The following is a 15,542-nucleotide window of genomic DNA, read 5'->3' as shown; positions in this document are numbered from 1 at the left end:
TCCATATGAACTCCATTAGTATTCACCACTGAGATCAGCATTAGCACATGTTCTCATGAGTCTTTTAAAAGAAGCATCTGAAACAGGGGAAGAAGAACCAAGAAGGGGAGGAAGGGAGGGAGAGAGGGGGGAGAGTAGGAAAGAGGGAGGGGGAAGGGTGGAAGGAAGGAAGGAGGGAGGGAGGGAGGGAGGGAGGGAGGGAGGGAGGGAGGAAGGAAGGAAGGAAGGAAGGGAGGGAGGGAGGGAGGGAGGGAGGGAGGGAGGAAGGAAGGAAGGAAGGAAGGAAATCATTTTCCAAAAGAATTGAACACCTTGCTTCAAATTAATAGCAACTTTACAATATACAACATGGTTTCTTAGTCATTTCATTGAAGCATCATCACTGATAAAGTAGACAGGCTATAGCATTTATAATTAGAAAAAAGCCAACTGGAAAAAATAATGAAATGATACTTTTTATATTTTAAAAGTGGGCATATTTTCCTGCTGCCAAAAAATAATCATTTTTGTGTAGTTAATCTGGTTTTCCTTATTTAAGGATGAAAAGTAAAGAGCTAGTGGCGTGTGTGTGTGTGTGTGTGTGTGTGTGTGTGTGTGTGTGTGTCAGTCAAGGAGAGGTGTGAGAGCAGCTGTAGGTCTTAAGGAAGTCAATGGAACAGGAGTCTGAGGCTGTAGCTGAGAAGGGCAACAAGTCTGGGTGAGAAAGCCTCAGGGTGTGGATTAGACTGTGCACAGAGCCTGTGTCTGCAGTCAGCCGGACTTAGTCCCATGTACATCAGCATCCCGACTCAGGCCCAGCAGCTCTGCTAAGAAGGCAAACAGAGGTTTAGTAAACCGCTCTCTGTTTTCTCCATTTATGTAAATAGGATTTTTCTCCTGGAGGCACCATCTTCGGATTTGGTAAACTGCTGTCATTGTCACCCAGGGTTTTCTTGTTTAGTCTGAGTTTAACAGATTCACTGATTTCACTGAACAGTAGTGCAGGGATAGTGATGACTAGCTCCCACCCTGGGTACCTTAAAATGACACTGTCTCCTTCAAATATGTATATGGAAGCTCCACTCACCAGAGAGGACCTGTAAAGTGACCGTGAAAATGAAATGAAGCCATTAGGGTGGGCCTACTGTAGTCCGCTGGGTCTTTAGGAGAAGGCAAACCCGGAAAACAAAATGCACCAAGGATGATGTGCACACAGAAAAGGAGAGAAGGTGAGATGGGGTTGTAGTGGGAAATGGCCATCTCTAAACCACAGAGAGAGCTCACAGAAACTAAGCCTGTGGGTTTTTGCCTTCAGAATTGTCAAAATTAATTTCTGGTTGTTTAAACAAACCAGTGCACAGTACTTTGTTATGGCAGCCATAGGAAACAAATATGGGATGGAAGGAAGTTCATGGGTTGCCTTCAGAGAGTTATGTCTCTCCCAGGTTACCTAGGGTCCCAGAGAATAAAACTTTCTGAAATCTGATAAAGTCCACACTAAACTAAAACATGAAATATGGGGCCTCTGCTAGATTCAAATTTTGATATAGAGGAATAAAGTTCTTACTACGGAATTCTATGCGTTAGCTGTTTGGCAAAGGGCTTTATTCTCACCCTTAAAGCTGATTGCTAGGAGTTTTTCATCTCCTCTGCCTGTGATAGACCAGCCCCCATCTCCACCCTACACAGAGGCAACAATATGAACAGTCCTGAAAAGATTTATACTATGATACTATAATCGTCCCCTAAAATCTTTCCAGAGCAGGCTAATCTCCAAACCCACCACTTACCAGCACATTTTAGAGAAGGAAAACAATGCACGCTGAGGATAGAAGAGGAACCAATTTAATTAATTCATCACCAAGGCCAAAGACGTATAAATCTTCCCGTTTTATCTGTCAACCAACACTCTGAATTATTCAGTGTTCCTGATCTCAAGAAGGAAGGCAGAGAAAAAGTGGTTCGAAAGCAGCAGAGCGGACTCAGCTGATGAGCCCAGAAACTTTAGTCCCTGAACAGAAGTCGTCTCTTGCTAGACTCCCAGCCCCGGTATCACCAGCGAGGCCAGTGCCACTTCTGCTAAGACAGTTGGGAAAAGAACAAAACCCTAGGGAGAACAAAATTAGAAAACAAATGCACTTTACCTGTTTACATGCTCTCTACCACTGAACCACTGAGCGCTGTGACAGCTCTGTTCTTTAATTGTGGAAAGAGAGCATATGAGGGGAAAAGAAACATGGAGGGATATTCAGAGTAATGAGAGAGGGAAAATGTGAATTTAATAAGGACATTTAGATTTTATGTGAAGTGGTTTGGCTTCCCGTCTGGGGCCCTACCTTCTTCCTGCCCTTTTTAAGACACAGAAGCAGTTGTCTTCCAACTGATTACAGGTCAACGTAGTTACTGAATCATGCCAAGCTGAATGCCACAATGTCTTATTAACTTATGTGTGTTTTGCAAATAGAACAAAGCCTAGCCCATAGAAACTGGTCTCTGTCAACTGAGTGACTATTAGGTAGAAGATCACTTGCAAGGGCATGGGGAGCCTAGGAGAACAGACTGAACAAGGAGGAAAAGGATATTAGATTCCAGTTTTAAAAGTGGTTCATTCTGTCTTGAAATCCTAACCTGAGACTGTTTGGGGTACCCCAGTAGTCTTCTCTCCCTATTTCACAAATGATCTCAGCATCACTCAGGCTGCCCTGGAATACAGACTTCAGACAAATCTATAGCATAATCAATATTTTAAAGATTACCTCCAAGCAAGGATAAGAGCATGGGTAAAAACTACCAGCTGTTTGGAGGATTTCTGTTTTTCCCACTTGTCTTAGTGAGAATCTCACTACAGGGTAGGGTCGTGGGGGAAAGGGATGGATGCTGATTAGCATGAGCCTCGAGGATTTAGGGCTTCTCAGGAAGTTAGGCAAAGCATAAAAAAATAGTATTTTCAAAGATTTTTCTTGAGTCAAAGAAGGTTCTTGGATTCAAGACTCTGGTTTTATTTTTAGGCCAGCATGAAGCAAAGGGAGCACTGGCCAAACTCTCCATAACAACTAGCCCCATTGCTTGAGTCTGTGCCTCCTGTGACCTGCACCTAAAACATGTTTTTAAAACAATTGCTGACCAAATCTTGGTCATGAACTAGAAGAAAGCCAGTGTATTTCAAATAAGAATGGGGTGTGTGTATCTCTGGAAAGCTCTGGGTAGTCCTTTGGCCCTTTTAGTAAAAGACGCGATAGGTCACAGCTGGAATGCAGGAAGGGAGCCAAGGTTGGGACTTCTTGGTAATTGCTACTTCCCTTGATTTCAAGCTCAAGAACATTAATTAGACATGGAAGCCACCCACTTAGTATCAATATATTCACTCTCCATGCCCCAAATCAGTGGAATGGGACTTACGGAGAGGACACCCAAGAGTTGAATTTGTAAGCTCTCTTATCTTAACCATGGCAGACCCTGGGGTTTGGTGCATCCTGCTACTCTGCTGAATATGAGAGGCTTGTGAGTGGTCTCTGGCCATTTCTTTATTCTCTTCTTGTCCATCAACCTGAATCTTATCAGTTGCCGGGTAATGAGAAATCAGAATGAAATCCAGTCAAAAGAGGTTAGAGGAAACTGAAGCGCTACTCTTTGCATAGATGAGGTAGAAAAAATAAAATTCAGCCTGTATAAGAATTGACCCTTTTGGAAGGAAGTGGGGATGAAGATGAGAGAGAAAGTGGGAGGTGGAAATTAGAAATCCTTCAAGTACTGTGTTCTGCAAATTCCATCACTTATTAGTAGCTGCTTTTAACTGTTTGTATCTTGAACAACTACAGCAACAACTATATATATATAATATATCTCAAGACCTTGCTCGCCTCTAACCTCTAACTAATGCATAATCCTCATCTCCCTAGTGATCGTTTACACTAATTAGCAAAATTTAGCTAATTATCACTCAGCGTTTCTGTGTTTAATTATGGCTATTAGTAATAGTCTGTCTGGCTTCCCTCATCTCAACCCCCACCCTAGTCTGTCTCTTTCTTAGGAGATAAGTTTCCATTTTAATGAAATTGCCTTTTTATGTGTGTGTGTGTGTGGATATAGCTCTTGTCTGGGTGTTTGGGGGTTGTTTGTTTGTTCTGTCTTGTTTTAGAGAAAGTCTAAAGCAGACCCCCCACAGAAGTCACAGGTTAGAAGCAAGCATTTGAGCATTCTCTCCATCCAAGCAGCCCCTTCTACCAAACCTTACACACTCCGAGCTACTTGACAATTCCACTACATGTGATTTGAAAAGAGAGAAGGAACCAGCCTGAGCTGGCATTCTCTCAATGTGTTTCCACTTAAAACGTCAGACAGTTTGGAGCAGGAGCTCCGGCTAGGAGGCAGTGGAAAGAATTACTTTTCTAATGGGGTCTGCATGCCTCAAAATACAAGCCATGGCAGGGCCCCTAGAGAGGTTCATAGCACAGCTCAGTGGAAGGCTGCTCATGCATTCTCTCCGCCTTTCCCGTTCCCCTCATCACTGGAGTGGAGTGCATAGTAAACACTTCTTGGAACAATTTACTACAGCGAGCTCCTCCTGCCTTAGCTGCAGACATCAGCCTTTTAGAGGGAGCCTGTTCAGAGCTGAGTGTATTTTTATGAACCACAGGTCTCTTCCTTCAATAACTATGATGCAAAGAGGGTTGTTTGAAGCAAAATATGTCATGCATGGCTTGTGTGAACCAGCCCATTCATACTGACATTAACTGAAAGATCATCAGCATAAATGCTGAAGCAAAGTTGCTATAATTCACAGGGTAAATTAAAAACGGCCTTAGTATCTTGTAGTGAGAAATATTAGACATGCTGTTTAGGGGATAACTATTCTCCAACAAACACACAGAGAAAAATATAAAGCTGCCCAAAATGAGTAACAACAGCCATTGGTTGTGGACTTATATTTTCTACCGTCTTTGAGTGAGTTGTTCTCCCCAGACCTTTACCACACAGGTAACTTTATAGACGTCCTGTCAACTCCAGGTCAACTCCTTTCTCGCCCCCAAAGGACCTGCTGTCTGCTATTTCCTCACAACTAACGCCCCCCCCCCCAAAAAAAAAACAAGACCAGAGAAAAGAAGGGTGAGCGCAAGGTGAATGAATGACTTTTCAATGTGCAGCATCATTGGGACTTGTCTGACTGAGTTGCCTGCCACCAAGGGGTGGGAGAAGTAGAAGGTAGCAAAGGGTGGAGAGTGTGTTTGCAGTGCCACGGAACAGGGGAGCCAAGGGGTGGAGAACCTTTTCTTGGGAAGTGGGTGGCTGAGAGCAAACAGCATTTGCCGGTAGGAGAAAGTGACAGGTTTTTCCCCTTATGCACATTCGAGCCTTCTCATCGTTTTAAATTGAATTTTCCTGCTGTCCCCACCCTTGACCCTACCTGAAAGACGACTGGGTTAAGGATTTGCAATACCCCCGGTAAAAGATAAAAGAGCAGAGAGACCCACCGTGCCCTCCTCGAAGGGAAACAGGGGAGCGATAGATAGAAATAGGCACAGAGTGGTGCTTGCTGCCGTGGAAATGATGCTCGTGCTGAGAGTGAGATCCCGGAGAGGAGGAAGAAGAGGAGGAGGCTACATTAGAAGAACTCCACACAGAGCTGACGATACATCCCCAAAAGAGGGACCAGATCCCAAGCGTCCAGGCCGGCCGGCGAGGAGGGCTCCGTCTTGTGTGGATTCTCAGGTGCATGGTCAACGCACTGGACCACTACAGATGGGCAGTTTAAATCCCAGCCAGTGAGCAATAACGAAGTTCATGATGCCCGGGGGCCCATCATAGCAGGAAGAAGAGTTGTCCAATTTGGGGATGGGGAAAGCAATAAGAGCTTGCGGGGCAATGATGAATCTGTTTTTTAAAAAAAAGAAAGAAAGAAAGAAAAAGAAAGAAACTACAAAAAGCAGCTGAAGATTTTTTAAAAAGATAAGGCAAAGCCTTTTTTTTCCCCCCTGGAGAAGGAATTTAGGATGCGAGAGTCGACCCAGGTACAGCAAACCTCCTGGAGAGCCCCGGCTTTTCACACATTTCTGGGAAGGACCAGCGAGGCTTCTTCCTGCTCTCTAGGTACCTCAAGTCCGATGTTTTAACTGCATACTCAGGAAAGCCACGCGGAGAAAGGTGGAAACCAAGGGGAAAAAGACAAAGCAGGAAAAACCCAAGTAGGTTCACGCTAGTTTATCCCAACATCCAAGGAGTTTGGACATTTTTTTTTTCTCTTTCCTTTCTTGTTTTGACTTCCGAGCGATGCAATGCAGAACTGCCAGGCAAAAAGGGGGGCTGTCGATGGGAGAGTTCTCTCGCTCGCTCCCGGGAGTCTCCGTGGAAGGGCTCGGAGGCTGTTAACCCTGAGTGTCCTGGATGAGCGCCATGGTGCAGCCGCTTGAGTCCTGGGTTCCCAATGGGTTGAAAAAAGCAGCCAGCAGCAGCAGCAACCAGAGAAAGAGATCAAGAAGGACCAGAGGAAAAGAAACAGCACTGAGCTAGCCACCCAAACCAACGTGGCAGGAGATGGAGAGGAGCAAGGTGGGCTCAATCTGGGAGAGCTCTAGAGGAGGTGGCCCCGCAGGCAGCGAAGGTGGCCAAGGAGGTGCGGCGGCGCCGGCAAAGTGCGCGCAACTGGGGAGGCACAGGTGAAGTGAAGCAAGGAGTTGGGGAGCCAAATTCACAAATGGGCAAGTCATATGCAAATAGCGCACTCGGGAGAGCAAATCAGTGCTGCCCGTGTGCTCTGCCGAGGGACTGGCTGGCTCGGGAGGAGGGAGGGGTGGAGCCGCCCGGAATCCTAGCCCTCCCCATTCAAGTGTACGCTGGCTGGCTAGCTCCTTGCTCTTACGCACCGGCTCTCTAGCACGAGCCGGTGCTCTCTTGCCTCACTCTCCCTCCGTCGCTCCCACCCTGCCTTGGTGTGCACGCGGGAGACACACAGGCATCCGCTGCTCCAATTGCCTGGATCTTCCTTCCTGCTCCTCTCCCAGGATCCTTAAGACCAAACTCGGCGATCAAGGTGCTGCGAAGGTTTTGGAAGGAAGATCCAGGCCACAGCACAACCCAAGTATCCCCAAACCAAAATAAACCCAAAGTCTGCAGGCACACTGGATTGCCTGAGGTAGGCGCCCAGCTTTTCTTGCGGTGCCTAGGGCAGCCACTCTCCAGCGCGTGTCTCTGCTGAGACGGAACAGAAGAGCCAGGACACCACCACTGGGTCAATGGATAGGTGGTAGAATCCGTGTTAGCGCTCTCAGAAGTAAAGGTGGTGGGGTGGGTAGCCCAGGGACTCTACAGGGTGAGGGGTTTGGTGGCTGCCAGTCTGCCCTCCGAAGTGGCTTCCACCTTAGACAGAACGCTCTTGGAATTCAGGACCCAGAGGGTATCGTCTTCAAGTCAAAAAGACAGTAAAGTAGGCACGCAAAGGAAGGAGTGGCCGGCCTGTCCCGACTTGTTCTGAAGGTGCTGTTTCAGGCGGGTGGATTCTCCCTGGCGTTGGGCATCAGAAACTACTAGCTAAATTTTCTGGGTAGGACGTGTGAGTAGGGGTGGGGGAGTGGGGCAGACACACACACACACACACACACACACACACACTGTTTTTTTTTTTAATTTATTTTAAAACAAAGATGCTTACATATAGCACCTGTAATACATGTATGTATATTTATGCTCCTTCAAACTCCCTGATGGGTATGAAGAACGGAAATTAAGAATGCTTTTCATCCTTGGGACATCTCAGGGAGTTATGGAGGAAGTAGCTTCCAATAGATGATGATATCCAACCCTCAGGCTCTAATACCAGCGGAATTTGTGCTAGTTATTTGAAATTCTGGTTAAAAAAAAAAAAAGAAAGAAAGAAATCAAGGTTTCCTAAAGATCCGTCTGCCCTTGCCCCCAGGTACCCTGAGCTCACAGCTCCAGGATGAGCCCAGGAAATGGCCTGCTGACAAGGTATTCTCTTGCTTTGGGTAGAAGCATCCAAACACAATGTATTCATCAGCACCTTGGACTTAGGGATACAACAGCCAAGGTGGATATGGAATAGGGGGTGCTCAAATCTCCTCCGTAAAGTGTGGCTGCTGCCTCCCTCCTCAGGAGGTCAGGAGTTTTAAATGAGAAAATATACAGGCATAGGACTTGATTTAGTTCTCCCAAAGGATTCTGGTTGCACTTTGAACTTGCTCTAACTCTATCCCGAGGCCTGAAAAGGACCTAGATGACCAGGCTTCTGATGTATTTGCCAGCTCCATCAACTAGATGTCCCGACTGCCTTCCCTCTACTCTCTGAGACCTTCTTTATGCTGGTTGAATGTAGATAGTTACCAACCCAAGTCTGTTAGGGCTTTACTGGGCCTTCTTATGGGGGGGGGGGTTCCCCATCACTGTCAGGTGTGTTTGCCAATGTCATTTCATTGAAGGGTCTGTCTGCCTCTCACCTGAGATTAGACACTGCCACCCCTGGTGGCCATTCTCCTCTTTTGCCCTGATTTGTTTCCTTTGCAGCATTGTTGGCTTGCAGGAGTTGATTCATCTGTTCATCGTCCGTATCCTTAAAAGAAAAATGGTAAGCTTTCTGACAGAAGAGCCTTTGCCCTGCTCCCTGACTGCAGAACCTTTGTCCTGCTCTCCGATACATCCTCTGCATGTGGCATATGGGTAGCAAGTAGCAGGATCTCAGTAAATGTTTGCTGAATAAATGAACCCAGTGAGCCAATTGCCAAACAAGTCGTAGAATCTGTTAGTTCTCATACTAGAAGTTGCACTGACCCATTTATCTGACTTTAGTGACATTGATTTCCCAGAGACAAGCCTTCTGGAGTTGATATGCAGAATATTTATCCATCTCACCATCTCCTTCTTTAGCAAGTTGGCACTGGATACTGAAGACTGTTCTGACGTCATCCCAGGGAAGAAAGGGAAGCCTAGATGGACATTCCAATTAATTCTCTGCCAGGCTATAAAGGGAAAATAAACCCTTGATGCAGAATGGAATCTGCAGGCACGGCTGGTGTGTTACAGCTGGAACTATTCATTCTCTGTCTCATTCTTATAACTTATTTATTTACTACTCACAAAACGTCAGAAGAAGCAGTTGTGGGTTCCAGGGAGGGAGATCGCATTTATGGGTGCTGTTGAGTGGGGAGAGGGCTAATCAGATAAGAAAGCCAAGGCTGCTTTCTGTTGCTTCTTCTATTCCAAAGAGCTGAGCCACAGCCATTCTGATAAACCACATATTCCTCTCCAATTTAATACACAATTAATTTTTTCCACATGCCTCCCATCCCTCCCTCTAGTCAACACATACTTATGTATATGTCTTTTCTACCTCCCATTCTTTTCAGTCTATTGCAATTTATATGAGGCTGATATATTGAGAATTTTATCTCTGGCGATATGTTGATATGTTCTAAATACTGTCCTACAACTAGAATCGCAGAAAAAAAACTCGTCACTCACCAACGTAGGTGCTCCTTCTTCCTACTGCATTCTTTCCCCTAGTGGGCCCCCTTATTTATGACCTCAGGAACATCAAACAGAGGGAGAAGGGAATCCATGTTTAAGATAGAACAAGAGAAAAATTGAAGATTTTATGCTCACCCCAGATTTGAAGCTGAGTAATTTCATTGGAATGATCCATTTTAACCTCCTATGAATATCCCCCTCATGAAACCCAGATGGACCTCTGTAGAATCTTGCATTTCTGAATGGAATGTGGTATGTAAGCCCCTGTTGTAGATGGATCTACTGAGGCAGTAGCTGAGCTTCTCGGGGACATTAAACTCCAGAGTTTGCCATCATAGACTTCCTCTCCTGGCTCTTTTAAATTCCTTTCTCTTCTCTCACTATGGGTCAATCCAGATGGAAGGGAAGAAAATCTTTCCTCTTAATTCTTTACCTTGTTCTGTTCCTTACTTCAGCTTACAAGCAGCATAAGGAGTGGGTTGGCTTCTAAAATAAGCCCCCTCCTTGTATTTAAATGTGTCAGGCATCAGATACCTGGCGTGAAGTTACCTTGTCCATCATCTCTCATGGTGCATTTTATCTCTGCACATGCCTCTTCTCACTTGGATAGACGCTGACGTGCCACTTCGCTGTCAGCAGGAAATACCTGTCAAGTTCGCCACTGCCAGCACATCTAATGTGATCTCAGACTTCGAAAGACCAGAGAGCATGAGCACAGCCTGTTTCTATGAGACCCAAGCCATTAGGTGAAGACCCACTTTTTTTCAAAAAATAAGCAGTAGAAATCCTTGCTTGCTGCCTCTACACAGCTCCAACAGGCAGTTCAGGAGGAAAAAACACAAACACCGCCCTCCCCCAACTAAACTCTCATAATGTATAGTGAAATAAAAGTTCTGAAGAAATACAGGTGACTGTTAACATGGCTATAAATATATCTGAGGGTTCTTCTAGTGACACCATAAAGCAGTTGGACATTGTTTTATTATATGTCAGATTTATTTATAGCCACATAATTCATTCTTCCATTCATTTATTTAAGAAAGCCATCCAGAAAAAAAAAAAGCTAATTTTGAGTATGTTTCCCTTTTGGGAGTATAAAAGAAAAAGCTTTTTCTTTTAAATATCATTCCTAAATGAATTTGACTTAAATGAAAAGGACAGTCGCTCTTTGTATAAATGTGTAGCTCAGAGGATGCTCAGACTGCTCTGGTATTTTTTATCTATTATTATTGAGAATATACCTTTTATTGTTGAGAATTTGATACATGAATAGAATACGTTTTGTCTATGGCCATAGCACTCTGAGCATGCCTGATCTCCTCTGCCTGTTTCTTTAAGGCATCCTCCTTATAAACATCATCATTCCCCTGTCCTCCTTGTGGCTGCAGGAGGAATATCAGGCTTTTAAATGTTGAGCAAAACCTCTTTTACATTTTCCAAATCTTTTGAGTTTGATCAATGGGGTTTGGAAATTTATAGCATTCGAATTTTTATGTATATAACTTCAAGGAAAAGCATGAAAAGCCCATTAGCTAATTCCCCTTGAAATCCAAATGAAATAATAATAATTTATTAAATAGTTATTATGGTTATAATTATTATTTACTTTAACGCAAAGACATGGACTAGTTCTTCCTATGGAGATCTGGCATATATACATGTTGGTCTAAACTGCTGCTAGCTATCACTGATCCAAACTTCTCATCCTCATCACTGTGAAAATCTCTATCCAGTTTTGAGAAATTAAATAAAATGAATTATTGTTAGATAAAAACAGAATACTTTTTTGTGTAGTGCTAGAACCTTGAATATGCTAAACAAGCACTCTACCCCTGAGCAGCAGCCTCCAACCCGAGACAGTCATTCAGTTGCATGTCTATAGGATATATCACCCAATCAAAGGGTTAGAAAGCATCTTGAGATTTCATACAGCTTTGGCAACCTAAGCTCAAATCATAATTATTAGCTGCTGTGTAAGTTTTGAGACAATCTTTGGCCAGTTTCTGCTTTAGCTTTTCTGTTTTAAAATGAGAATCCTCATATAAACTATCTATAGAGTCAAACAGCTAATGCATGTAAAGTATTTATCATCAGTGCCTGACATACAGAAAATGATCAGGGACAATAATAATGATGACAATAATAATTCTATTATTAGCCTTCTTTTCTCCAGGAGACTCTGTAGAAGTTATCCCTGCAGCTAGTACTCCCTTGCTGTTCAATACAGATCTTCTAGGGAGCAACCTCAGCAACCCCAAAACACAGGTGGAAATTCTTTCCAGGTGCTTCCAGTATGCTGACTTGTTCCTGTACACCTCTGGTAGAAAAGAGACTGACTCCATCACATCCTTCTTACATCTGTCTTTCAAGTCAGCTCTAAACTAATAAAGTGTATAGTCTGTCCCAGAGCTGGATAATACCAGCTATCGATGCCCAGTATTGTTTTGTAATTATTTTCTATGGCAGGATGGGCACTTACAGGAACTCAGTTGGCTTGGGATCTGCAAAGACTCTTTTGGTCCTTTTCTTTCATTTTCTCATTGTCTTCTCTCAAATGCATAATAAGTTCTAATTAATTGCCCTTCTCCCTGAAAGGCACACTTTCCTAATGCTTATTAATTTCCATTGACTTCATGAAGTATTTCATTATCATTTAATAGTCTTTTTAAAATGTTGATGAGTCAACCTCTGAACTAGGGTTCTACTCAGTATAGAAAGGAGCCACAGCCCTTGTCTATCACTGTGGGGCATCCATTTCTTTACTCTGTGAATGTTAAATTTATGCCTACTAGGACAAGATGCTGAGTAAAATCCAAAAGACCCAGTGAGGAAGAGTGTTCAGGGCTTAGGAAGCAAGTGCTTCAAAAGGCTAAAACCTAGGGAACTCCCTGAAGAACCATACCATATACCCCACAGCAAGGGAGAGATTAAAGGTGTAAATCAGGTACACACACTAGATAATGGAGTTAATCTACCCTATGGAGGAAAAGAAGACCCTGGAGGGATTCCCAAACAAGATAACATGTGAATGAAAAATCGGGAGACTGATGTCCACATCCCCTGCATTCCTGTTTGACGCTGAGCAACTTTGAACTCTCTGAACTTGCTTCCTCAACAGGAGAATAATTAATAATTAATATCAGAGGACATTTTAGGATCCAAAGAAAACATATATTCAAAGAGGTAATTGTACATGAATGTTCACTATATGAGTTTTACCTAGACTGTGTGGAAATTGGAAAGAAGAATCTAAAATAAAGAAGTTACTAATGTAGGGTATAATCATCTACCTACAGCTTCCCAGAGGCAAACCTCCCTGGATGTTAAATTGTCAATGCCTGAGAAATTCAGAAAGGAGTCAACATTTTCATTCTATGAACAAGAAAAGTATGCCATAGGATAGTGAAAGACAAGAAAGGGGAAGGGAAAGGAGAGAACATGTGGAGAAAGTGCAAAAAACATGTAGGAACCACACAGGAAACAAACACATCCAGTATCATTCTTTATTTCTAATGCTCATGTTCCTGCACTAAGATGTTATGAAAATTCTATAATGAGTCAAAGGAAGAATCCTACTATTACTTACCCACCTTATTTTTGTTTATTTATTCTGTTATTTTTCATTTATTTGTAGAAATATCCTTGTTCAAGCATTCTACTCACTCTCTGTCAAGAGTATTCTGTGCAGAGTACATAAACTAAGAGAGGCAGTGATCTAAAATAAACGATCAACTAAGTTTTTTTTTTTTTAATTTTCTAAAAACAATCTCAGTGGTAGAAGAAAGCCTGCCTCTCACAGATGAGTCCTTAGGTTCAAATCCAAGAATTACCAAAACAAACAAACAAAACACACACACAGAGAGAGAGAGAGAGAGAGAGAGAGAGAGAGAGAGAGAGAGAGAGACAGACAGACAGAGACAGAGAGACAGAGACAGAGACAGAGAGACAGAGAGACAGACAGAAATAGACAGTTAAATGGTATGTTTCTAGTGATTTAAACACATTAAGTCCATATAACGGAGAAATCTTGGAGGTTCCTAGCATGAACAAACTCCTAACGGAGGAACAGTGCTATCTGAACAGTACTTTGGGAATGTTTGCATGATGGGTAATAAGGGCATGGATCAGTGACAATGAGGATTTAGCACATCTCAGAGCTGTTGGGGAAGTTGGTGGCTGGGTACTGAAATGAGAGTTTATATCAAAGATAGAACAGGATATTCTGAAAATAGATGCAACAGCACTGATATACTACTTCAATATCAATGATATCTATGTTTTCAGATCTACCACTTCCATTCTGGACAGGCAGAGTTACCTGGCCTTTTCTATCTTCCCACAGCACTGTTGTGTTAACACTTGTCACATCCTGTTGTTATCAGTTAGTTTATAGCTTAGTACCCTATGTGATTTATAGAAACATTATGTATTAAACACTGGTTGACCTTAGAGACAGATTGTTTAAGTTCTAGGGTCAGGCAATGTAAGCCCATATTCTTTTTCCTTCTTTTTTAAACTGTGACCTTGAATAAATTACTTAGCCTCAGAAAAATCATTATTCTTACAGGTTAATATCAGATAATAATATCCCTGATCTCAAGCTTAAGACAATCTGAAACCTAATGGGAAATAGTCAGTAGATATTTAGAGAGAGAAAGAGAGAGAGAGAGAGAGAGAGAGAGAGAGAGAGAGAGAGAGAGAGAGAGAGAGAGAGAGAGAGAGAGAGAGATACTTTAAGATATTCTCTTTTATATACATGTTTGTCAGGAGAAGGGTGGACTCTAAAACATAGAAACATTTTTTCTTTCTTTTTTTTTTATTTTCTCAAGACAGAGTATCTCTGTCTAACAGCCCTGTCTGTCCTGGAACTTGCTCTATAGTCCAGTCCTGGAACTCAGAGATTTGCCTGCCTCTACTTCTAAGTGCTATAATTAGTTTGCTCTATCACTGACCCAAAACATTGAAATTTGGAGCTGTTGCAAAATCAGAATGGGTATCTTGCAAGGCCATGAGCTCTCCATCGCAGAGAATGTCCAAGTTGTAGATACCTGGGAACAACCTGAAGTGAACGGGTAAGGTACATAACTTCCCTTGCAAATTTGAGATTATATGCCTATGAAGTTTTCTTTGAGCTCTCTGCTTACTACTTTTACATCCACTTAAACATTGTACTTTGGATTCATGTTGAAGATTATACTCAATTCCTAGATGCTGCAAAGATTTGAAAGTTCCTTGTTAATTTAAACTACATGCACTAGGGTTAGGAAACTTAGCTGGCTATAAAAGAAACAGTATTATCGTGTGAGAGCCTCATTTTTACTATTGCATACAGAACAAGTTTTCTCAAGACATATTAACAATTTTGTTCCTATTTTAGATAACAAATGTTTTTTTTTTTTTCCCTGCTAGCAACACCTACACATCTGCTGTCCCTGTGATCTAAGAAGGCACTGTTCAGTGGTGAAAAGTTCATTGCTATGGAAAGAATATGATCACTCAGCTCTATTGTCCTTTACCTCTCAGCAGGGAACCTTGGTGAACCAAACATAAATAAAAAAGAATGCTTTTCAAGTAAGGCCTAAGTCTTGAAAATTCTGGGATACAAAGTAGAACTACTTTTTAAAATTATTTTTTATATGTCTCGTGTGTGTGTGTGTGTGTGTGTGTGTGTGTGTGTGTGTGTGTGTGCGCCATAGCATGCATGTGGAGGTCAGAGAATAATTTGCTAGAACTAGTTTCAGGGGTTTACTTCAGGTACTCAGTTTTGGCAATGAGCATCTTTACCCACTGAATCTTCTGGCCGGCCCCATTTTTCTTTTTCTAACAGACACAAGGACACTCTCCTCAGCAGGTGGTTGTAGACCAGCAGTAATGTAGGTATTTAGGGGATATATAAGTTAGAGAACCTGAGATGTAGAGACAGAGTGACTAGTTTAATGCTATATAACTGGTAGTTTGGATGTAACTGGCCCTCATAAGCTCATAGGTAGTGGCACTATTAGGAGGTGTGGCCTTGTTGGAGGAAGTATGTCACTGTGGGGGCGGGTTTTGAGGTCTCCTATGCTCAAAATACTGCCCAGTGTCTCAGT

At 42.8% G+C, this 15,542-nt stretch overlaps 1 protein-coding gene across 19 annotated transcripts in view; it reads right to left on the bottom strand.

Annotated features, from left to right (window-relative positions):
* Nrxn3 (neurexin 3) overlaps window positions 1-15,542 on the bottom strand; it is a 1,618,850-nt gene that overhangs the window by 531,738 nt on the left and 1,071,570 nt on the right. For 3 of the 19 annotated variants that reach the window (XM_015988274.3, XM_006994762.4, XM_006994763.4), the window contains exon 1: window positions 5,451-5,805. The exons of 15 other annotated variants lie outside the window; for them this stretch is intronic. In XM_015988274.3, the coding sequence (XP_015843760.1) occupies window positions 5,451-5,694 (244 nt within the window). In that variant the 5' untranslated portion in view covers window positions 5,695-5,805. Of the gene's footprint in view, window positions 1-5,450; window positions 6,023-15,542 lie in introns of those variants that run through there. One more of the 19 variants, XM_076551161.1, reaches the window with a different exon arrangement.

This window comes from Peromyscus maniculatus, chromosome 14 (genome assembly GCF_049852395.1).
Source record: "Peromyscus maniculatus bairdii isolate BWxNUB_F1_BW_parent chromosome 14, HU_Pman_BW_mat_3.1, whole genome shotgun sequence".
NCBI classification, from domain to species: domain Eukaryota; kingdom Metazoa; phylum Chordata; class Mammalia; order Rodentia; family Cricetidae; genus Peromyscus; species Peromyscus maniculatus.
This window is presented reverse-complemented; position numbering and strand designations above follow the sequence as displayed.